Source organism: Oryza brachyantha, chromosome 11, assembly GCF_000231095.2.
Source record: "Oryza brachyantha chromosome 11, ObraRS2, whole genome shotgun sequence".
In the NCBI taxonomy this organism is placed as follows: Eukaryota; Viridiplantae; Streptophyta; class Magnoliopsida; order Poales; family Poaceae; genus Oryza; species Oryza brachyantha.
This window is the reverse complement of record NC_023173.2, coordinates 15,711,698-15,736,481: the sequence shown is the minus strand read 5'-3', so window position 1 is coordinate 15,736,481 and position 24,784 is coordinate 15,711,698. Positions and strand designations below refer to the sequence as shown.

At 39.5% G+C, this 24,784-nt stretch overlaps 5 protein-coding genes across 7 annotated transcripts; 2 read left to right on the top strand and 3 right to left on the bottom strand.

Moving 5' to 3' along the window:
* The first annotated feature begins 1,759 nt into the window (after nucleotides 1-1,759).
* Nucleotides 1,760-5,010, top strand: LOC102706980 (phosphoserine phosphatase, chloroplastic). 2 transcript variants are annotated; one of them, XM_006663002.3, is made up of 8 exons: nucleotides 1,760-2,157; nucleotides 2,255-2,494; nucleotides 2,597-2,729; nucleotides 2,824-2,931; nucleotides 3,390-3,483; nucleotides 3,853-4,002; nucleotides 4,082-4,135; nucleotides 4,639-5,010. In XM_006663002.3, the coding sequence occupies exons 2-8, from the start codon at nucleotides 2,266-2,268 to the stop codon at nucleotides 4,762-4,764; spliced, it is 894 nt and encodes a 297-aa protein (XP_006663065.1). In that variant the 5' UTR covers nucleotides 1,760-2,157; nucleotides 2,255-2,265; the 3' UTR covers nucleotides 4,765-5,010. The 2 variants fall into 2 exon arrangements, with proteins under 2 accessions (XP_006663065.1, XP_040384600.1); XM_040528666.1 differs by having other exon boundaries at nucleotides 1,760-2,168.
* Nucleotides 5,011-7,286: 2,276 nt separating this feature from the next.
* Nucleotides 7,287-8,450, top strand: LOC102706697 (protein SPIRAL1-like 2). Its single transcript, XM_006663001.3, has 2 exons — nucleotides 7,287-7,629; nucleotides 8,070-8,450. The coding sequence occupies exons 1-2, from the start codon at nucleotides 7,363-7,365 to the stop codon at nucleotides 8,151-8,153; spliced, it is 351 nt and encodes a 116-aa protein (XP_006663064.1). The 5' UTR covers nucleotides 7,287-7,362; the 3' UTR covers nucleotides 8,154-8,450.
* Nucleotides 8,451-9,018: 568 nt separating this feature from the next.
* LOC102706232 (E3 ubiquitin-protein ligase At3g02290-like) lies at nucleotides 9,019-12,257 on the bottom strand. 2 transcript variants are annotated; one of them, XM_006662999.3, is made up of 5 exons: nucleotides 11,975-12,257; nucleotides 11,469-11,646; nucleotides 10,780-11,185; nucleotides 10,337-10,446; nucleotides 9,019-9,383 (listed from the first exon to the last, which is right to left on the bottom strand). In XM_006662999.3, exons 2-5 carry the CDS (start codon nucleotides 11,586-11,588, stop codon nucleotides 9,357-9,359), a joined length of 663 nt encoding a protein of 220 aa, XP_006663062.1. In that variant the 5' UTR covers nucleotides 11,589-11,646; nucleotides 11,975-12,257; the 3' UTR covers nucleotides 9,019-9,356. The 2 variants fall into 2 exon arrangements, with proteins under 2 accessions (XP_006663062.1, XP_040385109.1); XM_040529175.1 differs by having other exon boundaries at nucleotides 11,469-11,603.
* A 2,256-nt stretch (nucleotides 12,258-14,513) lies between these two features.
* On the bottom strand, nucleotides 14,514-18,526 carry LOC102705954 (vacuolar protein sorting-associated protein 26A-like). The gene is made up of 11 exons (XM_006662998.3): nucleotides 18,364-18,526; nucleotides 18,152-18,226; nucleotides 17,967-18,041; nucleotides 17,807-17,879; nucleotides 17,255-17,299; nucleotides 16,713-16,824; nucleotides 16,524-16,590; nucleotides 16,245-16,289; nucleotides 15,483-15,538; nucleotides 15,221-15,396; nucleotides 14,514-15,114 (listed from the first exon to the last, which is right to left on the bottom strand). The coding sequence occupies exons 1-11, from the start codon at nucleotides 18,364-18,366 to the stop codon at nucleotides 14,927-14,929; spliced, it is 915 nt and encodes a 304-aa protein (XP_006663061.2). The 5' UTR covers nucleotides 18,367-18,526; the 3' UTR covers nucleotides 14,514-14,926.
* Nucleotides 18,527-19,977: 1,451 nt separating this feature from the next.
* On the bottom strand, nucleotides 19,978-22,918 carry LOC102705759 (early nodulin-75-like). Its single transcript, XM_040528892.1, has 3 exons — nucleotides 22,551-22,918; nucleotides 21,657-21,738; nucleotides 19,978-21,345 (listed from the first exon to the last, which is right to left on the bottom strand). The coding sequence occupies exons 1-3, from the start codon at nucleotides 22,560-22,562 to the stop codon at nucleotides 20,483-20,485; spliced, it is 957 nt and encodes a 318-aa protein (XP_040384826.1). The 5' UTR covers nucleotides 22,563-22,918; the 3' UTR covers nucleotides 19,978-20,482.
* Nucleotides 22,919-24,784: the final 1,866 nt, after the last annotated feature.

Below are 24,784 nucleotides of genomic sequence, written 5' to 3'. Positions count from 1 at the left end.
TTATTTATATTTTATCATCTAATAACAATAAAAAATTAATCTCAAAAAAAATTTAAATAACACGAAGAGTCAAACATTATATCAAAAACTGAAAAATGAACTAATTTTGAGCCGGAGAAAATTTAAATGACCTTAATTATTTTATAGCGAAACTTATCTCATTTCATTAAATTAAAGCATGTTCTGAATTACACATTGGGTTGATCCCGCATCAATCCTAAGTGACACGTAAAAAATGATCTTCTGTAGAGATTTTGACTGAATTATGAAAAACATGATTAAAGGCTCATTCAGAACAGATGAATAAAAATCATAGGTACAGGAGAAACATACAAATTGGATAAGATATGAATATAGTTGTAAATAGAGGATTCAATGACATAGAAAAACTAAATAAACCGTTGTTCAAATAGGGAAAAGGAAAAGGTCAAGAATCTCGATTCATTATTATAAGCTAAAATATGGGGAAATGTTATCTAATTTTTTGTACTTACATGGTGCAAACATTGGCTTGATAAAATAAATGAAACAAGGTTGTTAAGTTGCAAAATGGCACCGCATCAAGTAGTTGATGATGCACTAATAGTGTGTCTCCATAACTAAAATAGTAAAATGTTAACACCTTCCCTTCAAATTAATGAACAACTGAATAAGCTAGAGTAATCCAAGAGCTAACAATGCAACGGAAATAGTAAGTTGTTTGGTGGCGACATTGAACTATAGTAGCTACAAATTCATGCGACGAATTCAGCTTAATTATCAGTTCTACATGCATGTTTTCAATAATCTCCTCTTTCGAACAGAAAGGTTTGGGTAAACTATTAAAGCAGCTGAATATCCATAAAAAAAATTATAATTGTCCTTTCTTGGCGAGGGACACGGTAAAAAGTCATAATACATGTGGTTTTCTAAAATGTATTTTTATTATTTAAAAAAATAGACAAACCTTATATTATTGATTTTATATCTTATATTTTATTTTAGTTTTTAGATTTTTCTCTTCTATATATCCATACTGTAATTTTCAAATTTTCTGGTATGACAAGTCTAAAATGGTTAATTTTGATTCTGAGGAAAAAATATTAGTTTAAACTTAATATATAAGTAAAAGATAATTAATCAATAAGAAAGAATTAGAGGAGACACCTATTTGTGGCTACAAAAGAAAAGGAGAAAATCATTGTGCCTCGAGTATATTTTCTCGTTCTCGCGATGTCTAGAAATGTACTATTGTATCAGCTCAATAGTTGAATTGGTTAGCATACCAATTGTAACCAGAGTTTGCGATATCACGAATTTACGATCATCGCCGTTTGTTCCGTAAATATTGCAAGAATTCAAGATTTTAAAAAATTATGAAAAAGGAAAATAATAATTATGGTGATATATTGCAATAATCGTGACATATGGATTATCGATATCACGAAAATTGCCCCAATTATCGTCATAGATACCGTAATTATCTTTTACACCAAAACTACCACGGTAATCCTTACCCACTACACAATAATCGCTCTCTACCGCGTGGTGTGACCCGAAAACCGCGGTGATTTTATTTAAAAAATAGAGTTTAAATTCATGTAATTTTCTCACGATTATCGCAAATAATCGTGATATCGCTTACAGTGGTTTTACTTTATGAAAGGTAGGTAGAACCAACCTGTGACGTGTGAAAATATCATATCAGAAAGAACTTTGCAACCACCTGGAAAGACCAAAATGCCCCCGGCATTTTCTATTGAGTGTACCGGATCTTTCTTTCCTCCGTCGTCTCTCTCTCTCCGGTGCGCCGCAGCACGGACAGACAGCCGGCCGGCGAGCTCCCCCTCCCCCTCCGCGCTCTCCCTTGCGGCGGCCCAGGACGGGCTTCCTCCTTACGCCGCCTGCGCTGATCTCCCGCGAGCTGCCGTCCTTCATCCTCACCGGTGAGCATCCATCCACGTCCTCCGCCGGTCGCTCTCCTCCGCCCGTCGCGCCCTCCTCCCCTCGTCGCCCTCCTCTGCCGCTTGCCATCCTCCGCCCCGCCCTCCTCCGGCCATAGTCCTCCTCCTCTGCGCGCAATCCTCCGCCCTGCCCTCCTCTGGCCGTCGCCCTCCTTCGCCCGTCGACCTCCGTCTGTCCCGCTGGTCGCCCTCCGTCTGTTGAAATCCTTTGCAGGCAAGTATTGGGTGAGACATAAACATAAGTTTCTCTGTTTATTTTGTTGGGAAATGCTAATCCAACAGACCCTAAGTGATTCCATTTTGGTTTGCAGGATCGTATGATATGGCTGGTCTGATTACCGTCCGTGCCAGTGCCGGCCCAAGACACTCGTTGTCTGTCGCTCAGACAGTTCCAAATCGTCCGCTGCTGCAAGTATCACAATTGGCGACCAAGTGTACCAAACCTTCGTTTCTTTGTGCTGCTAGACTCTGCAAAGCTCGTCCCTTTGTGGTGGCTGCAATGGAGGTCACAGCGCCTTCTGCTGGCTTTGCCAATCGCCAACCTTCCAAAGGTTGTTGCCGGGAATTCCATTTGCTGGAGTGATTGATGTGTTTCTGAAGGTTATTGTGTCAATTTTTAATATTTATGTAACTTTTACTTGATCTGTGTTCAGGTGTTCTTGAGAAATGGTGTGATGCCAATGCAGTATGCTTCGATGTCGATAGCACAGTCTGCCTGGATGAGGGTATTGATGAGCTCGCTGATTTCTGTGGGGCTGGGAAGGCTGTTGCTGAGTGGACTGCAAAGTAAAAAACATGCTGTGCAATTAGTTTTTTAGATTGTGTTCATGCCTTAATTCATGAAATTTATTCAAGATGCTCACTGGTTTAATGTTCTTAGGGCAATGACAGGAACTGTTCCATTTGAGGATGCACTAGCTGCCAGGCTGTCGTTAATCAAGCCCTCTCTCTCCCAAGTTGCGGACTGTTTAGTGAAGAGGCCTCCAAGGTCAGCTTATATGAGTCCCAACCTGTTTAATTGAGATGTTAGGGAGGTGTTTCTCTTTACTACTTTTTTATGTCGTCAGGCACTACTACAACTATTCACATTTAGGAAATCTTTGGATATGTTCATTTCCTTCCACTCCTTTTTCTTTTCTTTCTGAACAGAACGTAAAGTGTTTGGAACACTACCTAATTTTACTTAGCCTTTTTCATTTTGTTCAATTAAGAAAATTTAGCCACAGTTGAATTTATAGAAGTGACCACAAGAATATCTATTTTGTCCAACTTTCCTCGTATCTTTATGAGAGAGTATCAAATATTTCTCTTGTAACAGAACAAAGTTTGGATAGCGTTAATCAGCCATATATTCAGCACTGTACAGTCTAACATGTATTTCTGTGTTACAAAACTGTTTTCGTAGTCGACTCAAAGAATCACCAAAATGATGTTTTCTTACTGCAGGATTTCTCCTGGAATTGCTGACTTGATTAAGAAGCTTAAAGCTAATAATACTGATGTATTCCTTGTGTCAGGTGGTTTCCGACAAATGATCAAGGTAATCACACTTCTGGTAGTTCTGGAATAACAGAAGATGATTAGGTTGCCTGGATATTAGAAATTCTTCAATTTTCTGCCTGCTATACTCAGATCCTGCATCAAGATTTGTTTTTCGGTCATAAAAAATTGAAACTAAACCATGTTCTACAGCTTTGACCTATATCATTTGTTGAGTAATAATCAAGGATATGTTTATCCCTTAGACAATCTGTCAGCTATATCCTTTTTCACTTTGAGACATTGAATGACTTGAATCTTGTGTGACGAAATTACATATGTAATATGTGCTGGATTTTAATCAATTGGCTCTAAATTTCCATCTGATACCATAGGCAGTTCTCAGTTTTCCGTTTGACTTTCTTTCTAGCCTGTGGCATCTGAACTTGGCATTCCTCCTGAAAACATCATTGCAAACCAACTGCTTTTTGGAACAACTGGAGAGTATGCTGGATTTGATCCCACTGAACCTACTTCACGAAGTGGGGGTAAAGCATTAGCAGTACAACAAATTAGACAGGTTTGATTTGATTTTGTAGCATTTGGTATTGTATCTATCACTTCTTGGCAGATTATTTATCTTCCACTTATGTATTCAGAACCATGGTTACAAGACGCTCATTATGATTGGAGATGGTGCAACTGATCTTGAGGTATGTAACTGGAATGCTCCTGGATAGTATATCTGAACTAAATATATTTGTTTGGTAAGAGACCAGCTACTGACTGTTGTCATTAGTCAAGTCAGGATTTGCAGGCTTGTGGTACATTGATACACATTTAGGACTAGTAACAAAGCTTCTGGCAAATGTACTGTAGCAGGAGCCTTCTATTATCATGTGAAACTTTTTGCGCGTTCGAGAAAAAATTCTCATGTGAAACAAATGCCAAATAAGTCCATATTATTGTGTATAGTGTTTCTTGGGGGAAAAAGTTTCAAGTTATTGAAATGCTATAGTTATTTCTTTTCTTAGTGTTTCAGTAAGGGTAAATTTTGGGAATTGCACTCTATGGCTATGTAATGCATGAATATTGACGTGAACACTAAATGTGTTTCGTGGTAGTTTGCCTTCTAGTACAATAAAAGAACTATCTTTATAGATGACAATGAACAAAATGTGGCCATCCAGTATTTAATTTGCTTGTCTGTTTGCAGGCTCGGCAACCTGGAGGAGCAGACTTGTTCATCTGTTACGCAGGTGTCCAGATGAGAGAACCAGTTGCAGCAAAAGCAGATTGGGTTGTCGTTGAATTTCAAGAACTAATTGCAGAATTGCCGTAATCATCTTTCCACATACTAGAATCTAGCATTGTTGCTACTGAGTGGCGTGTAATTGTAGATGTTATTGAAGGCTTGAAGCTTTAGAATTTTTCAGGCGTGATTATTCAATTGTAAGTACTTTTTTTTTGTTCAAGCTTTCCTAAACCTTGCATCCTTTTATAAAACGATCCTGGGCGTAAACTTGATGCCTCTGTATTGAATATTGTGAATAAATTATCTCCTGGGCAATTGCTGGAGACTTAAGTCTTATCTTTTCGCTTATGCTTATGCTTATGTTTTTAAGTCAAAATTTGAATTTTCAACCTTAAATTTGAAGTTGATTTTGGGATTTTTTTTCACCGAAATTTATTTTTCAGCCTTGGCTTTTATATTGCTAAGAATACATATATAAAATTTTTATTCGTAAATTATTTTTCGTTTGTAAATATTTTATTTGGTTTTTTTTCATGAAACATCTAAACAATCACCCCCTTGAGCCATCTTTCTGTTTCACATTTATTATCTGACAATGTTAAAAAAAATAGTGTCAAAAACTATGTAGTCCCATGTCCTCAAATAAGTGATGCTTTTGATTGTAGCAACGGTGCTCAATATTCTGCAGATCATAACTCAATAGTTGAACTCGATGTATTCAGTTTTTGAGCTGATTTGTAGGCTGTGGAGTACCACTTTACCACAACGATCAATTCAGTATTGAACTTCTGTCAGTATTGCCAAGCCATTCCACCCAGAATCTATCGACCGAAGGAGCGTCAGATTTCAGGTCCTGAAAGGATATGTCCCTGTCTCTGAAGGCATCAGAAAGTTCAGTAACATTATACCAACTAATGACCTGTATAATTAGCCAGTCGATCAGATTCATCAAGCCATGGATTCCTACATCTAACCTAAAAATTTATATGCTCCTAACCTGCCCAACTCTGAGAGCCTTCTGGTTGCAATGGCATCCATCCTTCACTACCCTGCAACAGATGCCATGTCCCTTTCTTGCTTTTGCCAACTTTTTTTTTTAGATTAATGCTTTCTCCAACTTGGTGCTGATGCTTTCTTCAACCACAATCTAGCTTAGTATTAGCATCACCAGTGTTTGCAGCCAAGAAATACTTTGTACCAACCGTATCATTTTATTCTGTAATCCATTGCATGACATTGACACGGCCATTTCATTATCTTTCTCAAGATTCCACTAGTACATTATATTGCATATAGTACTAGTGCCCATTGACAGGAGAATTTGTTTATTTTTAATGTTTCTAGAATTAGCTTGAAAGTGTAGGTCTTTAGTTTTGCAGGAGATTACAGGCTCTGTGCTATGAATGTGAAAGCCCACAACATAAGCTTGAGGATCTAGGGTGGAGGAAAAAAAAAAGAGCTATACCTAAACGCTATGGTTTTATTCTAGAGGTTTGAAATGTTGAGCACAATGGAAAAGTCAAAACTCAGGCAGTTAGAAAACAAGTTTAGAGATAATTTATTTTATTTTAAGGGGCGACTATAATAAATCTATATATGTGCGCCTTTATAGAGATTGAGTATGTGAGACACGTATATATATGAGCATTTGCGTTTATACATGTGTTTCAAAAAAAAAGAAAAAATAGTAGAAAACAATAAATGCAACCTTACAATCAGCCAGAAGAATTATGAGTGTCATTAATATCATCCGGCTATTTCTGATGACTACTTTATTTAGATGGTGTTTCTAAGTCATACTAAAAAAAATAAAAGACAGAATAACTTGCTTTGAATTGTTGCCTTCTGTAGCTGTTGTTTCCCATCATTGCTACAGCTTCATCTTCAACAAAACAGATACACAACTCGGGAGACATCTTCATATTTCATCAAATTTTGCTAGACGAGATGGATTCTCCCAAGATGGGTTTTTTTTAATGAACTATTGGATCAACCTTTTGAGAATGGTATCCAAAACTCATCTCCTCCTCAACTCCCCTCAACCTTTCCCTAATCATAGTTCTACCAATCCTCAACATCCAATTTCATACCTTTTAATAATAACTTTTAATATATATATATATATTCTTAGCGATTTAAGAGCTAAGGCTGCAAAATAAACTTTGGTAAAAAAAAACTTCAAAATCAACTATAAATTTAAGATTGAATATTTAATTTTGATTTATAAGTATAAGCATAAGCAAAAATATCGGTTAGGTCTCTCTAACGAGTCTCTTTCTCTCTCTTAGTCGCCGGTAATGGCGACCCGTTGCCTAACGGAAAATGGCGCGCATTTCTCTCCTCCCACCGACGCGCGGGGAGCTACCTCCGGGCCGTCCGATGCGCCCGCCGACGGGTGGAAAGCTATCATCCGACGGCCACGATGCGTCGACGCGTCGCGATTCCCCTTCTCCCGACGCGACCCCTTACTTTCCCCCGTATTTACATATGAGTCCTTACTAGAACTTCAGGAGAACTGTGCATGATTTGTGTTTTGTGCAGGGTGTTTTGTGGAAATAGTGGAGCTTCCGAATAAGAGGCGGCTACTCCCGCCGCCGGAGCGGAGCAAGACGAGACGAGCAGGCAGAGGCAGCACGGTCGCCGCGAGCGAGCTCCTCCGCCTTCGACGTAGAAGCGTAGGGAGGGATGGGGAGGGGACGGGGAGTGAGCAGCAGGGGAGGGCAGAGCTCGCTGGGCTACCTGTTCGGCGGCGGCGAGGTGGCGGCGGCCGCGAAGCCGAAGCCGAAGCCGGTTGCGGAGGCAGCGGCGGAGACGACGCCGTCGCCGGTGAAGAAGACGTCTCCGGCGCCGTCGGTCTCGGAGAAGATGAAGGAGATCCCCGCCGGCATCCAGAGCAGCCAGTCGAACAACTACTTCCGGGCGCAAGGGCAGAACTGCGGCAACTTCCTCACGGTCAGCCGCTCTCCATGTTTGATCAAATTTCATTCCCGCCAAATTTTATTTGTACATGGGCACTCACTTTTTTCCAGATGAAGTTTATGGATTTGTACTCTTCTTAGTTTCAAACTTATTCTTTTTTGAAAATCAAATGGTATTCATAATTTTTCTAAACCAGTTTCATCTATTCTTTTGAGTGAAATAAAGATTATGATATGATAAACATATAGCAACCGCTCATTTTTTGCCACATGAAATTTATTTGCACTTATTTCCGATTATTTTCCAAAATCAAATGAAAATTTCTGATGATGTTCTAGGCAATTTTTTCTGAATTTTTCCTCTTTTCTATTGAGTGAAAAAAAGAGAAAAGATTGTGATTCTGAGAAATGAACCGACAAGTTTTGCTGGATGCTGAAATTGCTGATGCTGTTGGTCGCTGGTGAGGAATGCAGGAACGGCCGTCGACCAAGGTGCACGCCGCTCCGGGCGGCGGCTCGTCGCTCGACTACCTCTTCGGCGGCGCTGGCGGCAAGTGATGGAAGAAATAACATGATTATTTTTCTACCTGCTCCGCGTAGATGTATGCCGTGTGTGTTCTTTGTTTATTGTGTGATTTATATAAGAAAACCTGACGAGTCCTGCCAGCTTTGATGGCTGTATGAGGCTATCAGATACTGGACACTGTTATATATGTTGAGATGATGTTAGTGTGCTTGAAGTGCAGTTGTAACCTGTAACATTTACATGACCATGTCTACGTTGGTTTTCCTTTCCAAGTTGTGCATTGATGGATAAGTCACCTTGAATAAGTTGGGAAAAACTGCTCTTGTGAAGATCAGAGAAAAATAAGCTCTATCTTTTCACTTCTGTTTATACCTAAAAGCCAAAATTTAAATTTTTTATCCCTAAATTTGAAGTAGATTTTGGTAATTTTTTCATTGGAGTTTATTTTCCAGCCTTATCGTTTATATCACCAAGAACACCTACACAAAAGTTAATTCATAAATAATTTTTATTTGTAATATGTTGTTTAGCTTTTTATCTGAATAAGCCAAATAATCACCAGAACCCTACTACACTAGCTAATGTATCTGGCACAATCCACCTTGACACAGCACGCCATCTGTTTTCGGACTTTGCTGTGTTGGGCGATTGACTGTACAACTGGCCAAAATTTTAGGCAGCCAAAAGCTCATTCAAGATCAACACAAAACTCAGCTAGGAACATCTGGTGAGTACCAAACAATAATCAGTCATATACATTGGGTTAGAGATAGCAGAATTGGAGCTGGAAATACAGTATTCTGATGTCAGGGATGCAAAATCCATGGAACCATTGCGATGACTGAATGCATGAAACATGATATCGGTGCCACACGATGGTTGCAAGAAAAGAGGTTCCCCCAGAACCATAGAACTTCATATGATTATATGAACACAGGTCATCAATTTACAGCTTTCAGGTGGTACTATCACAGGACAATCAGGCGCCTCCAATTCATAGCAGCACAGGCGCACAAAGAAACCATGGGAGCCAAGCTTCCCCTACTAACTATTTCAAAGAAATAGAAAAGAATGTTTCGCGCGCCGTTCCAACATTTCAAGAATATCAGAGGCGATGAGGATCACACTACCGATTCAATACTTACAAGGGGTATGTACAGAGTATCTGGTGGCCTAGACCACCTGTAGTTTCCATCACCAGTTACTAATCCAAGATGTGTAGCCCGTCCTGATGATTACGTTGTCTCATCAAACTCCATTTTCTGTAAAGGATTAGAAGAAAGCAAAACATCAGTCAAGAGTTACAAGGAAAACACTGTTTAAAAAGGAAAAAAATAAAATATATTCTGAAAACCATCATCCATAAAGATACATCCAGTGGAAATTACCACTGCATAAAGCCTGGGATAAAAAATATCAGCTTCCACATCTATTTTAGGTTAATACTACCAAAACTACTTTGCTTATTTTTAATTTAAATAGTCAACATCTCAATTAGGTAAAAGTTCTCCCACCCACATAAAAAAACAATTCTTTTTTTTTTTTATGTATGCCGGTCTGAAGTAGATGTGAATTCCCTTTCCAAGTTAAATTATTGTCTGTGTGATAGTCACCAATCATCCATCCTAAAGGGGCTTAAGAGTTACCTTATCTTTATGTAAGGTAAAGTACATTGTGCAGTAACTAGTGTACCATGCCTTGGGTAGTTCATAAAACAGGCATTTGGCCTGGGTACAAACTTCAAGGCCTAGTTTTAAGGGTAAGAGAAAAATTTCTGAAAACAGAATACAAGATAGTACATATAAAAATGTAGCTGAAGCTCAAGGCTGAAATTTCAATTGTATCTACAAACCATGTTCCTAAGGTTCTTAGGATTCTAAAAACAAGTTCATGGTTATGGATTTCAGGTTAGTTCATGCAATTCTGATACCACATCTATGTAATTAAAACTAGGGCTCAATATCATCCCATTGGATATCTAGCATTACTGCTGGAGTTAAAGAATGAAAACCACCAACTAGGAAATGACAACCATTTGTATAATGCAATTAACTCAGGTATCCTTAAGTAAATGCATGTGTATCAAAAAGTTTTGGTACCTAAAAAAAGAGACGCAAATACACAGAAATGACTTTCATAGTCTCTGAATTAAGAGAACAAAGAGTATGATCACCAGACCAATATTATTAGGAGAAAAGGGCTAAAGACAAATTACCTTCCCACAAACAGGGCATGATTCACTTCTTTCCATCCACTCATAAATACAGCCAAGGTGGAAATGATGTGAGCACTGCATTACTATCCTAGGATTCTCAGAAGTATAATCTGCATAAGTAATGATAGATGCAAGAATTAGTGCAAAATCTTAGACGAATAAATTTTCCATGGCGCTAAAATGGATAATTTGATGTCCGAGTAGTTTTCAATCAGCCTGAATGATACTCATGGCCATAAATTCAGGAATGATTTTCCTAATTGTCAACCATAATGTCAGAAAGTTATAGTTACAAAATTAGTGCACTGAAGAAATTACTGTGATATCTTTGGATATACTAATCCAGATGTCATTCATGGTCAGTACACTTGATTCTGTTAAGTTTACTGTACTGCATTATGTAGTAATCACTACATGTTATTCACTGATGACAAGATTAATACCTTCAAGACATGTCGGGCAGACATCTTCATCTTCGGCAGATGGGGAGAAGTATGTGAAATAATTTCCAGGTTCCTTTGCTGGCTGCGTCTCTCCATAAGTAGAGCTGCATCTTTTCATTTTTGTGTCGTAGTTTGTTTTACTTGACTTATTTGTTGAACTTGGTACTTCCATGTCCTCATCATCATTTGCCCTCAGTGGCTCTGATTCCTCTGGAGAATGGCATGAGGGTCCATGCCTTGATACTAACCAATCACGCTGAGGAGGGGAGAATCTAGGATCATCATATGGAAGCGGTCTTGGGGGTGAACGATATGTGTCAAATGAACTTTCAGTTGAATCAACAGGAGTGGCTTCTATAGACTGAGAAACTGCATGCACTGTTCCAGCTCGGAATAAAACAGTGTACTGGAAAAACCAAAGAGAGAAGACCAAAATGTCAATGATTTGATTGGTTTCTGACCTGTATCAGCTCATTAAAAAGAAACAAGCTGTCCAATAACATATCGGAGCATTTTCAGCTCAATTAAACATTTCTTTTGTAGGGTGTCTTTAAAATTAATGGAAGTAAAACAGACACTTGAGACAATTATACCTAGACTGGAAGGCAATACACTTGAGACAATACAGCAATGACTAGAACAACATACAGAAAACATGGAGGGAATCAAGCTAACACGACAAGACATACCGCATTGATCAGCTGCTGAGTAAAACACCTGAGGCACATGCAGCCCCCATATGGCGAGGAAGCATGGTGCCCATGGTGATCGGAATAATCAGCTTGCAAACACGAACAGAAAGCTCCCATAGTCCAAACAATGACCTGTTCCAAAATTGAGTTCTTCAGTCCAAATGCCCGTCAATATCTGTCAGTTGCAGCAAATCAGGTCAGTAATCCTCCAATAAACGCATCCATAACTACAAATACAAAATCCGATCATTTGACAGGTTCCTCCAGCCGCAGCCGCAGCCGCAGGGGACAGGATCTAACCCATCACGGCGGTTCAGCTGAACCCAAGAAAAATCTTCTTTTTTTTATATGTTCGGGGCGAATCCAAGCTGCTAATCTTACCATACCACGCATCGAATCGAAGAAACCCATCCAAAAAAAGGGGAGAAAAACGACTTGGTTCACTGGAGGAGGAGACAAGAAGAAACCGATCCCAACCCGGGATGCAACTCCAATCCGCTCACCAATCCGAGACAAGGAGTCAGTGCTACGACGTAGTACGAGACACCCGAGCGGAGGAAAACCTCCAGCTCGATTTCGATCTTCCGGACCGCGGCCGCGGCTGCCGGCAGGAGGCGGCGGCGGAGGCGTGCGCGTCGGGGGAGCAGTGTAGGCCGACGGCCCTTCCGCGCTTCTCGCCGGCCTCCCGCTCCGCCGCGCGGGGGAGGATCCGAGCAGGACGGCGGCGGCGACGACGACGACGGCGACGACGAATGAATTGGGGGGAGGGGATGGGAGGGGGATTGGGGTTCTCCTCCACCGCCTGCGCCCTTCGCTGCATACGTATTATAGGGTCGTACTCGTACACCTTACCGGGTCCCGCCCGCAGCCAAAGATCCGCTTAGGGATAATAACATAACGGTAGGTGATCGAGTCCTACGGTATATTTAAAAACGAGAAATAATTTATGAATAAAAATATAATATACATATTCTTAACTATCTAACTGCTAAGGCGAGTAAATAAACTTTGGTGAAAAAAATTTCAAAATCAACTCTAAATTTAAGATTAAATGTTTAAATATTTGTTATACGCGTAAACAAAAGCAAGAAGATAGGGTGGAAACTTCCAGCAGCTCCGCTACCGATGGTGCTTTCTCCATTTCAAAATACGAGTATTTTTATGTGCTTAACAAAAAAACCAGATTGTGTCTGGTGAATAATAATAGGGAAATTAATAATATTGGGTTAAAAATACCTTTATTTTGGTGGTTATTTTTATGATGTTGATGTTTGGTTTTTCCACGATAAAAGTTAAATGATATATCTGCAAGTAAAATTTAATTTGTCAATAAAAACTATATATATCCGTGTTCTTAGCGATAAAAAAGGTAGACTGAAAAATAAACTACGATTAAAAAAATTCCCAAAATCTACTCCAAATTTAAGATTGAAAATTAAAATTTTGACTTATAAATATAAGCAAAAGAAAAAAGATGAGACGGTAAGTTTTGAATGGTTTAGATTTCCTTTTTAAAGATTCTGGTTGGTTGACGAATCATTAATGTGACGAGAATCATATGAATCAGCTATTAATGAATATAATCTGGTATAAAATTATATAATCTAAAAATGATTATTTTTTGAAAATGTGCGATTATCTTTTATTGGTTATTTTATTTCATCACCGTATTATCTGGAAATGGAAAAAATAATATAGAGTTTTTACTGTTCACCCTGGTTTCATGCATAAATTATCGGGGAATACCCACGCCCATCATAATATAAAAGTATACTCATAATCCTTATACGTTGATAATATGATTTGTTATAATATTATTATAAAGTATTTAAATTAGTTACTAATATTTGTATATGGCATTAACCATGACTTGCTTGTATGTGTGATACGCTGTTTTGAAACCTTTCCGACAATCCCGCTTTTTGATATTTTTTTTATGTTTCAACAAGGGTACCATTATCATTTTGGTCTATACCGATTTTATTCCGTTTTCTATACCAACAATAGTGATGCCATCACTGTCAAGTGGGCCATTATATCGATAAAATATGTGTAAAAACTCTAGTACCTCCTTGTCCTTGTGTGACCACTTAATTTTTGAAGATGAAAGATTTTTTATATATATTTTAAAAAATATAATACACATGTTATCTTGTTTCAAACAATTTAAAATATTTTTTCAACATAACTTAATTTTGCTATTTTTAATAACCTAGGGTAACGCACTAGTCAAGAGAAAAGAAGAATATGATAATGCAAACGGTTTAGGTAGAGTGTTTTCATTCCTAGATCCGCTTTGCTCCATTTCAGCGGCTGCTGCTGCTGACTCCGTCTCCGTCCGAGAGATTCTTCCTTCCATCATCATGCTGAGATGATCAGCGGTGATGCTTCGCTTCTCTTCTCTGGATTAGATGCCGCAACACGGCAATGCACGCGTGTTTACTACTTTGATTATTTGTTTATTGATTTGTTTAGGGTTGGTAATTACGGGAGGGATCTTGCTAATCACTAATCAGTTGACAGCCACATCCCACATGGGCACCTTCTCTATCTGCCTGCATTTTTGTTCCAAGTAATTCTACTTCCAGTTTCAATGATCGTCACTCAACTTCTAGAGAACTCCATGCATTGATGTAGGTCAGCTCTTGGCTTTTTCGTAAAAAAAAAACAAATGATATATTTGTAAAAAAAAATTGTGAATAAAACTTTTATATACATGTTCTTAGCTATCTAAAATCAAAATAAATTACAACAAAAAAAATTCAAAATCAACTCTAAACTTAAAAATTGTCTTATAAGAATAAGCAAAATGATGAGGCCGGAAATTTACTCTTCTTTTTATGTAATAGTAGTATGTTGAGTCAACGCAACCACCGTCTGATTGCACCCAGTCAATGCTGCAAATTGTCCACCAAACCCCTACCTGTTCATGCATACACGATGATATGTGCACATGTTCAGCTCAAACTGATTCCAACATGTGTTCGTCATGGTTGGACTCTTGTGAGTGATTAACCGAAAGGAGTTAACCTGTTCCTCACATTGACTTATAACACATTATACATGCAATAATTCAGTGAATATCCTTACAGTGGTTATTGTCCAGTAGCACATCTTTGGACTTGGGAGACCATATCTAGTTCAAATGAACTTAAAAGGTGAAATGAAGTAAATATCAACAAATATAGTTATCCCAAGATTTCTAACAAGAAAGAGCAAGTGAACAAGGTGAAAATGCCAACAATGGCAGCATTGTCATGGTTGTTGCCTAATCCAACTGAAGGGGTAAACGGGGAGAAAAAAACATAGGCAAGCACACGGTACATCAGAACTGCATTGCTCATCTGGAGAGTTATATACAGGAAGGCACATCATGCTAGGCTGCTACCCGACGCTCGCTTACGCCAGAAAAGAGCAGGTTTTTCTGGTTGGTACCAAGTCAGGGCAACATGAGTTTATGAAGATTCTGGAGTTTCTTGAAGGCGGTACATTGTGATCTCTTGCTGCTTGAAGTACCTCCGGTCTTCCTCATCAACAAGAACCAGGTTAAGGTAGTACTTGACATTGAACTTGTTGTTTATGTTGCGGTATGTCGGTGTCAACTCATATGGTGTCAAGAAGAGTCTTACTGGAATAGACTCACCTGTAAAATGTAAAAACTTTGCTTGAGCTAAGGAGTATTACCATATGAGACTTATAGGCCAAGCATGCCATAGTTATTTTAATCCTAATGCCACAGAAGACGTTACCTCTAACGGGAGCGCCGTCCATCAGCTCAAACTTTGCAAGTGTCTCAGTCTCAATATATGTGCCAGGCCCTGATCCAGTTGATTCCCGCCGACGAATCTCAAGCTCCATGTTCTTTATCTTTATTCTGACAAGAAGAAAATAGATCTTTCCCACGATCACATCCTTGAGATGGTACCTGAATATGGTTTGACCCAGAAGAAAGAAAATCAGAACTCTCGCTATCAGAACAAGCGGCAAATTAGGACATGGTACTGTTCTTACTTGCTTTTGCTGTACTCAAATTCAATATGCAAACAATCTTCAATTCCAACTTCCATCTGTTAAGGAAGGAATAATTTAAATGATCACATTACTAGATTTAATTACACCCAAATATCCAACTACCACATCGAACAATAGGAGTAAAATGTAAGAAGGGACCACTTCATTCCCATTTGAGAAAATATAGGGGAAAACTGGCAGAAGATAACTACTCGTACATGTTGCATATGATTAAGACATAAATTGGCTGAGTTATTACAGAATTAAATAAGGAACATGAAAACCAGGAAAAAAAACGTTACTGTTTGAAATCTAAAGACCCTGCACTCCTATTGTTTTTCATTTACTGCTGCCTGGAAACTTTTGTTTCTTTGAAAAAAAGAACAGCCAAAACATGGTTTTAAAGTAGATCAAACAGCACTGTTCACTGGCCCTGTTACTACCGGCTTCAAGAATAATGCCAAATTATTGGCATGGTACTATCACCATTTCACCATGTAAAACTGTAAGGTACTAGGTTAGAACTCCCTCCCTTCCCATAATCTATTACCGTATGTTTTTTATTAAAAAAACTTGGCTACATGGTTCAAAATAATTTGAAGAATATTTCAAGCATGCAATGCAACACCATCACTAAGGGAAAAAAAAATCATGATCAAGGCATACTATGCAAATTTTACAAGCAACACTGAACCATAATATACCAAGAGGCCAAGGCTGTTAACTCTTTGAGTGTCCAGCCATTTAATTATTAGCACTCACCTTGATGCTATTGTTAATTGTAGGGAGAGGAGTGTAATTCCTTACCTGAAAAAAAAAAGAACATAGCTCATTAAACCAGGAAAATTCTCCATTGTTGAAATCTGAAACACATTCCGTTTGAACGAATCTAAAACAATTTGAAAAGATGAAATGGAAAAACGATGCATATGTGAATACATGAGACATCTAATTTTAGCAAAGACCAACTAGAATAATGCAAATTGCCAGAGTTACACTGCTATCAACATATGTAAATAATGAAATGAAGTTTTGACTTACACAAAAATCTCGAAATTCTACAACATTAGCAGCATATGGTCTGCCAATTGTAAGTTTCAGGATGTACCTGCGAGCATAACAAACATGACTCTTGAGACAGTGTTACAAAGCTGTTGATGATACAAGTCATGCAAGTTATTCTTTGTATGATCCATGCAATGCATAATAGAAGCAATTTAGTATTCTTACCTCAATCTGACATTTGTTCCATTGTATGACTCATAAGGCATCTCAACAGTAGAGAACTCAAATGGATAAATCTTTCTTTCATAGATTTCACCAGCGACCTCTAACTCACGGACTGCAGACAAAAAGGAGAAATTACTTAAGATAATGGAATAGCTTTACTGCCTTACAATTGAACAGCAAGTTAATCCAAATCAGAATATGCTAAGTTATATGTCATTATTTGTAGAATAGGGATAAAATAAACAAACATATGGAACCTCACTAATGCTTTAGTGAGAAGAATTGCACATAAAACAACAATACGATAACAAGGTTTTCATAAGGTTCATTTTTCCCATTGCACTTGCAAGATAGTGGTCTTGGGATTATTTGACAATACAAAGTAGACGAATTTACCAACATTGGAGAAGTGCACAAGGAAACCTGAAGGGGATAATGACATACAAGAAGAGATGCAAAAAGGATCATGACTTTCTCAACAGAGAGGCTCTTTAGCCTATTACTCAAATGCCTGGTGAAAAAAACATCAAGAGAGAGCCTACCTAATGAAGTGAAGTCATAGAAGTGGCCTCTTTCATGGTACAGCTCTGCAATATAAAGGTCACCAATAATTATGCTAGAAGCCAGAAGAACTTACAGTATTACAGATCAATGCACTAGTAGACAATAATGATAGAAGGTACAATGCTCATGCCTTTTGCGGTGTCACAAGCAATTAAATCCTATGCTTATCACATACTCCGTCCATAAAAATTTATAGCCAGAATTTGATTCTTTTGGGGACAAATGGTGTAATGACTAATGAGATTTGTGAAAAACAACATTGGCTGGAAAAATAATGCAATGGATTTTCAGCACAACGAAAAACCTTTCAGTTCACGCTTATTTTTCTACAAACAAACCGCATACTCAGCAACCTGAAATAACATGTCTTCTTAATATTCAGCTCGCACTTATTTTTCTACAAACAAACAGTATACTCAGCAACCTGAAATAACATATCTTCTTAATACAGCACCGTTGCATTGCGATGTAGTTAACATAGGCATCACAGCACTCGTATTCGAATCAACTAACGCAAGGGTGAATCATACCTATCTGACCCAGCAGCTCGATCTTGATACCTTGGTGCTCGACCCTTTTACCTGGAACTGGCGCTATCGACACCTGCACACCACTTAATCACAATCACACACTCCCATCTGCAACACCAGAAATCTACACACACAACACAAGCAGGCAGTGTGGCGCTACCTCTCCTGCAATCGTCTCCAGGCTCTCGAACACCGGGACCATCACCGTCTTCCCGTTATCCTTCTTGATCGCCACCTGCGCAAGAATCACACACGACACCGAGCATTCAAACCAACCCCGTAGCCGATCCAGCAAACAGTAAATTGCGCCCCCACCAAGAACACACTAGCCCCTCCTCCTCCTACCTGCTTCCGGCTCCTCTCGTCGGCGAAGGTGATGAAGACATCGCAGGGCGCCTTGAAGGCTCCGATGATGTAATTCTGCGAACCCCGGAAGCGCGAATCAGGGTGGGATCTAACGCTCAGTAGACTGACCGCACTGCAATCTAAGCTGCACGGGGGAAGTAGTAGCGACTAGGGAGGAGGTCGAGATCAGATTCGACTCGCGAGAGGGTTACCATGGAGGCGGCGGCGGCGGCGGAGGAGGAGGAGCAGGGGACGAGATGGGGGAAGCTTTCGCCGGAGGAGGAGGAGGAGATCGCCGGCGTCGGAGACGTCAACCGTCGCGCGATGAAGGGGGGATCGGGATCGAGTTGGATGGTGGGCCCACTTGGCAGGTGATACGGGGAGTCTCAGGCCTGCGATCCGTTCTTGACCGTCGATCTACTCTACGAAAGCAAATCTAAACCGTCCATCTTATCCATTATACTTGGTGCTAGTTTGTTTTTGCCGCTTCCGTTCTAAAATATACTCCATCTATTATTAAATATATAATATATAATGTTGGTTAGTTCAAATTGAAAAAAAAATGGGAGGGAGTAATTGTTTCTGCATTGTTTTGAAGTATAGACTAAAAATATGTTAAAATATTTCATTTTAGTCACTTTAGTAATTATTTTTTAAATTAATTATATTATCTTTTTAAGAATTTGATTGGATCTTGAACCGTTGAAATGATTAAAATTATGGGAATTAATACAGGAATGATTATATTATGAAACACAACTTAAATGGCCCAGAGATCACTTTCTGGGTATAGTCCCCTTTTCTATGTTTGGGATTGCATAAATTTCATAAAACCCAGGTATTATGATTTGCTTTTTTTTTAAAAAAAACTTATGTTTAAAGACAAAATATTACAAGGAAGAATGGCCCATCAATTAAAAAAACATGGTAAGAAATCGTGGCAAACACAAAAAAGTTGTTGCCCAAATCGTGGTTTGAGGTGATTGGGCTTTAAGTGGTCAACTTGGGCCAGGCCTTGTTTGATTGTCAATTGGTTTAGTGGCACAGCCATCGGCATTGGTAAGTCCGGGCATGTAATACTTTCTGAACAAAGTTTGGAAAGGATCAGAGCCTTCTCGCAAAGGCCAGTCAAACCGACATTCAAACCACAGTCTAACCACCCCCCCTTGCCCATCTAACCATATCGATCTGATTAATCTATCTTCACAAACTTTTTATATTTTTTAATGACTATTTAGATAACATACAATATACGAGGAAACGTTTTCTCGAGAGTTTAAAACACTTTCCCATGTTGTGATATTTGTAGCTAAAGACAGAAGTCCAGGAGAAGTTATAAAGATCTGCTTGGTGAAGCATATCATGGATGTCCATGGACTTTTTCCCACGTTCAGGCATATCACCATATCAGGTCGTTCCACTGCAACATCAAAGTCTGCGAATCACACGGTATGATTTGAGCCACCTGTTGCACCACGCAGGAGAGCATATGATTCTCTCCAGCTGTGGCTAATTTGTTTGGTACGCCACTACTGCCTATATCACAAGAAATTCTAGTAGGCCTAAGCAGAAGATATCATAATCCAACAATGGAAGCTTGCTTTGCTACTTCTGTTCTTCTTCTATTTTTTCTTCCTCTTGAAGGATTCATTAGAGATTAACTAGACTCTGCTTGCCAGGCATGTAATCCTTAATTAATAAGATTAGTGGGGTGCAGATTTTGCAACACTATGGACTGATGGTGTAGCTCTCAGAGGCAGACTTCTCTTTTCATGTTTGGACATCAGCTTCAGATCTTCAGTGTTATAACTGTTTTATTATGGGGTCTCTTATCATGTGCAAGATCCAAGGGAACACTGCTTTCAGGAAGCATCCCCTTTTTCTTAGTGCAGTCAGAACCTGATTCTGCTTATCTTTTAGACTCACTGGATTATTCTAATCTAACAACTGATCACACATCACACATCAGTGTTGTACCACTCTGAGCAAAACTCTGATGCTAATGCTATCTCTCTCTTTTGTTGTTTTGAAACTTAAAGATTGTGAGTTCTCTGACATTGGCATGACAGAGCGACTGACAGTGAAATGTAGAGAAAGGCAGTAACCAATCTGTACCAAAAAAATACTGACGAACAGATCGACAGTGAAATGCTCAACAATTCAGCTTCAAGCTGAAGATGCATGGATGTATGAATGATCATTCAATCTGTGCAAAAATTACTGTTTAATTTAATTACTGAATTAATCCCGATGCATATGCAATCATAGTATGCAACTGTGCATAGTGAACACTCGAGGTAGCAGAAAGACGAGACGATCGAATCACATCGATCACATGATGGTGCACGCCGTCGGGTCCTCCTCGTTGACGAGGCGGCAGCCGCTGTACCCGCCGCAGTACGGCGTGGCCATGGCGCCGCCGCCGTAGCACGGTGGCGGCAGCAGCGGCGGCGGCCTGGCGCTGGGGACGGAGTAGCCGTACACGCGGCCGCAGCTTCCGCACCTGCACCCCTCGTAGCACCCCTGGTAGCACGGCGCGCAGCAGGGGCCGCCGCACGGCCGGCCCGCCGGCGGCGCCGCCGGCCACGACGGGATCTCCACCATCGTCGTCGTCGTCATGTCCACCGGGTAGTATGGCTTCACGGCCGGCGGGTGCACCGGTCTCGGGCTCGGCTTCTCCACCACCGGCGTGCATGAGACCGGTGGTGGCATCTCCATCGGCGGCCGCTCCTGTGGCGGCGTCAGCTCCAGCTCGCCCGGCCGCTCCCTCGGCTTCTCCTCCTCGACGATCGCCGGCACCATCGCCGATATCTCCCTGTCAGGAGGAGCCAGCTGCGATGGCGGCGGCGGCGGCGGCGACAGCGGCCGCATGTGCTCGGCCGGTGGCTCATGAGCCACTGGCAGTGGTGGCATCATCTCAGCTGGCGGCGGCGGCGGCGGCGACATATCCTTGTGCTTGTCCTTCTTGGATTTCTTCTTCTTGCCGGTGTTCACCGGCGGCGGCGGCGGCGGTGGTGGTGACTCCACCATCTTCGCCGGCTTGCCGCCGGCTCCGTCGACGATGTGGACGTCCTTGATCACCTTGCCTCCCTTGCATCGGATCCTGCAGCACAGCCTCTGCGCATCGAACGGCCCGGCGACCACCACGATGTTGTTCTTGTTGTCGTATGAGATCGTCGTGATCCTCTCCTGGTCTGCACAATTAGTAAAACTTAATACTGATTAGTATTAGTAATCAATGAGTAATTATGTCGTAAATCACGATAGCAAATTTTAATTGTTTCTAGGTAACTGACATGGTTTGCAATTCCAAACTATCTCCCCAAAAATTTCAACTTTTTTTGTGAACGTAGCAGAATTTATTCAAATCTCAAAATCTTTCGTTCCAAAATACTCCCATATTTTCGGTCCCATGGTAAATTTATACATATCGGAATAGTAAATCCTGGTTACTGATGATTTGATAGTAATATTACTGCACAGTGTTAATTAAGAGGATTTTTACCTTGGAGGCAGCAGAGAATCTTGCGAATTTTATTGTAGCACTTGTGGCAGTCAAGGTCAACCTTAAGTATTATCGTGGAGATCTGTGTTGACAGCAGCATTGGGGAGGTAAATATTATTCTTTTTGACGGTGATGGAGTAAGAGAGCATCAATTCTACCAGTGGAGCTATCACCCATAATAAAAACAAAAATAAATATTTAATAGCCCAGGTCATGGCCTTCCTTGAAAACATTGTACAACACTGTCAAGCTATCGTGGAGCTATCACACATTCACACGAAAAATATATCAAATTTTTTTTTACCTTTCTTAAAACATTGCACGACACTGTCAACTGTCAAGTACTGTTCGAGTTCAACACATATATTTTTAATTCTTTTTTACAGCTATCTTACAAATGACAGGAAAAACACGGTAGAATTTAAGAGGCTAATGAATTCATACATCAATTCAATTTATGAAATACAGCAATGTAGCTGGGAAACGTGGCACATATATCAGATTATGAATTCGCTGTGATCAACGCCGTTCCAAATTCTAGGACATCTCTAAAAGAGAAAACCAACCAACCACCGATCTTTGCACGGAAAACCGATGGTGTAAGTGGGAGCATATATTCCTGAACACGGAGATAGAGTTTCATGTCACCCAAAAAGATATATTCCTCAACGCGGAGATAGAAACTTTGAGAATAAATTTCACAAATCCCAATTCTCATATCTCTTTAAATTCACACGAACAGCATAATTCACACCCACTCCATTATTATAAGAACCCACCCATCAACTCTAAGAGAAAAAAATCCACACAAACACAAACATGAAACCGTAACGAGGCTCCAATAATCTCTTGCAACACACAGATAGAGAGACAGACAGAGAGAGATCAAGTTACCTTCTCAGCCATGCTTCTGCTATGGTGATGGAGTGTTACCTAGCTCCCCTTCTTACATATTCTAGAGAGAGAGAGGGGGGGAAGATCTAAGCAGTGTGGAGAGAGAGGGGGAGGCAGAGGAGGGAGATGAGGCGTGGAGTGTGGAGCGAGATGGGAGAGGCGTGTGGTGTGGTGTGGGCAATATAAACGGGGTAGTCCTGATCACATGGCCCTACGCTTTCAGCCCAGCATGCTGCACTCGCACGGCCGTACCTCTCGTGACACGTGTACTGCACTTGCACGGTCGGAGTAGATGCAACACACCGACTTCACACAGCATGGAATGGCATGGGTGGCCACGTCATGATAAGAGAAGATGTGTACAAGTATGCACTGCATAAATAATAACAAAATTGTATGCTCCTATCGTTTTTTTGCTGATATAGACGAGAGGCAGACTTTGTGCACATCCGTTTCATATTTTACAAGTGTTTTAGATATATCTAGATTTATCTATTGATTAATTAATATATTGTTTGTATACATGTCTAGATTTATTAATATCTGTATAAATTTAGAAAGTGCTAAAAAATCTTATATTATGAAATGACAGCAGTAGTATTTTACGGTCGATTACGAGGACATATTATATAAAGCTGTATACTATTTTACAAAGTCTACACAAAAAAGTTATATATAGCATACATTAATTACGTTGTATCCTAGTTGGTTAATTAGCCTATCTGCCATATCTAAACTTTTAGTATTGACATTTATTTCTCAAATTAATTTTAGGATATTTTTCCTTTATTCTATTGATCGGTATGGCCTTTAAACCGCTAATTACTGGGTATAAAAATTTTTAGTAATAAACTATTTTTATTACCTTCTTTATTCCACGGCTACTCAATTGGTGTAACACCCCCCCCCCCCCCCCCAACCTTCGAATACATGCATCCCACTCTACATACCAAGTGAGCACATATTTTTTAGCATCATACTTATATTTTCATTACAGTTCCATATAAAAGGGTTAACAAGATACCATGGTACGAATAAACTAGCTAGGTACACAAGTTTTCTCAAACCTACGAAATTTTATTAAGACTAATCCTATCAAATAAACGCTTGAATCTAACAGACCAAAATAAACTAGAAAACACACAAAGATTGAACCAAACTACTATTGGATTGAGATATTCAACCCATCTTTTCGCTTGATTTTTCTTGTAAGCTAAAATTTAAATTTTTACGATCTAACTTAGATTTAAAAGTTTTTTTATCATAGTTTATTTTCCAGTCTTGACTTTTATATCGTCAAGAATATATATATATATATATATATCAAAATTTATGGTCGTTTGACTTTTTTCTTCAAAAGAAAAAAAGATGAACCCTATTATACCTAAAGCGTAAATCAGCTTACAAATATCCGTGTAGAATTGGTTTATAGGTAACATTAGGGCATGTTCTATGAAAAATCGGGACGAGAGGTCTCTATATAGTCATTTCCATTAATCTGCACGTATGAGAATCTGATATTTCGTATCACAAGATACCAAAATTATCTTACGAAAGATGCATACAAACAATGGGCGTGTGCTGACATGTTGATTTTGTCTGTACAAGGTAATCATCAACTCTGATCTGTAAATTGACAGCCGACATGTATAACACGTAAATCAGAAGTTGAAAACCAGCCCATGTGTACCATGGATGGCTCATGCATAATCCAGTTTGTACAGAAATAATTGTTCCAATCTTCTGCAGAAAATTGTCTTCTCTAGTTTAAATCTTGTGGTGCATGTGGCAGATTTGACAGAAAAAGCACACGAATCGGCATCAATCCTTACTTGAAAGAATTATGTCTGTAAATCTCCTAGCTACTGGGGGGAGTAAAATTAATTATTAACCAAAGTGTGGAAGGTAATTAGCTATAGCTAGCTGCTAGCTAGTCAAATTAAGGCAGCAGAGATTCTCCTGATTATGTGTGAAGCTAACTAGCTAGCTAGAAGTTTGTGATGAACTACGTACCTTCCTAACTCGACCTTGGAGGCATCATAATTTTTAGCGTAAAAGTTTAATACCTTACGGTACAATATATCTTAAAATACTAGTATTTTATATTATAATTTTTGGTGCCTCAAGATATTTTTAAAGAATGGTAAAAGGATTGCAAGATTTGAAATGAACTTTACATAGACCTGTTAATGGGTTGGATGGAAGTGGGTTAAATGGGTTGGTTTTAATCTGGA

Coding starts and splice junctions, on each gene's coding strand:
- LOC102706697 (XM_006663001.3), top strand. CDS start 7,363: ATGGGGAGGGGACGGGGAGTGAGCAGCAGGGGAGGGCAGAGCTCGCTG. Junction 7,630..8,069: donor ACTGCGGCAACTTCCTCACG/GTCAGCCGCTCT, acceptor TGAGGAATGCAG/GAACGGCCGTCGACCAAGGT.
- LOC102705759 (XM_040528892.1), bottom strand. Junction 21,346..21,656: donor GATTCTCTGCTGCCTCCAAG/GTAAAAATCCTC, acceptor CTAATTGTGCAG/ACCAGGAGAGGATCACGACG.
- LOC102705954 (XM_006662998.3), bottom strand. Junction 18,042..18,151: donor ACGAGAGGAGCCGGAAGCAG/GTAGGAGGAGGA, acceptor ATTCTTGCGCAG/GTGGCGATCAAGAAGGATAA. Junction 15,397..15,482: donor TTTGAGTACAGCAAAAGCAA/GTAAGAACAGTA, acceptor AACCATATTCAG/GTACCATCTCAAGGATGTGA.
- LOC102706980 (XM_006663002.3), top strand. CDS start 2,266: ATGGCTGGTCTGATTACCGTCCGTGCCAGTGCCGGCCCAAGACACTCG. Junction 2,495..2,596: donor CAATCGCCAACCTTCCAAAG/GTTGTTGCCGGG, acceptor ATCTGTGTTCAG/GTGTTCTTGAGAAATGGTGT. Junction 2,730..2,823: donor GTTGCTGAGTGGACTGCAAA/GTAAAAAACATG, acceptor TAATGTTCTTAG/GGCAATGACAGGAACTGTTC.
- LOC102706232 (XM_006662999.3), bottom strand. CDS start 11,588: ATGGGAGCTTTCTGTTCGTGTTTGCAAGCTGATTATTCCGATCACCAT. Junction 11,186..11,468: donor CTCAGCAGCTGATCAATGCG/GTATGTCTTGTC, acceptor TGGTTTTTCCAG/TACACTGTTTTATTCCGAGC. Junction 10,447..10,779: donor CTGCCCGACATGTCTTGAAG/GTATTAATCTTG, acceptor TTACTTATGCAG/ATTATACTTCTGAGAATCCT.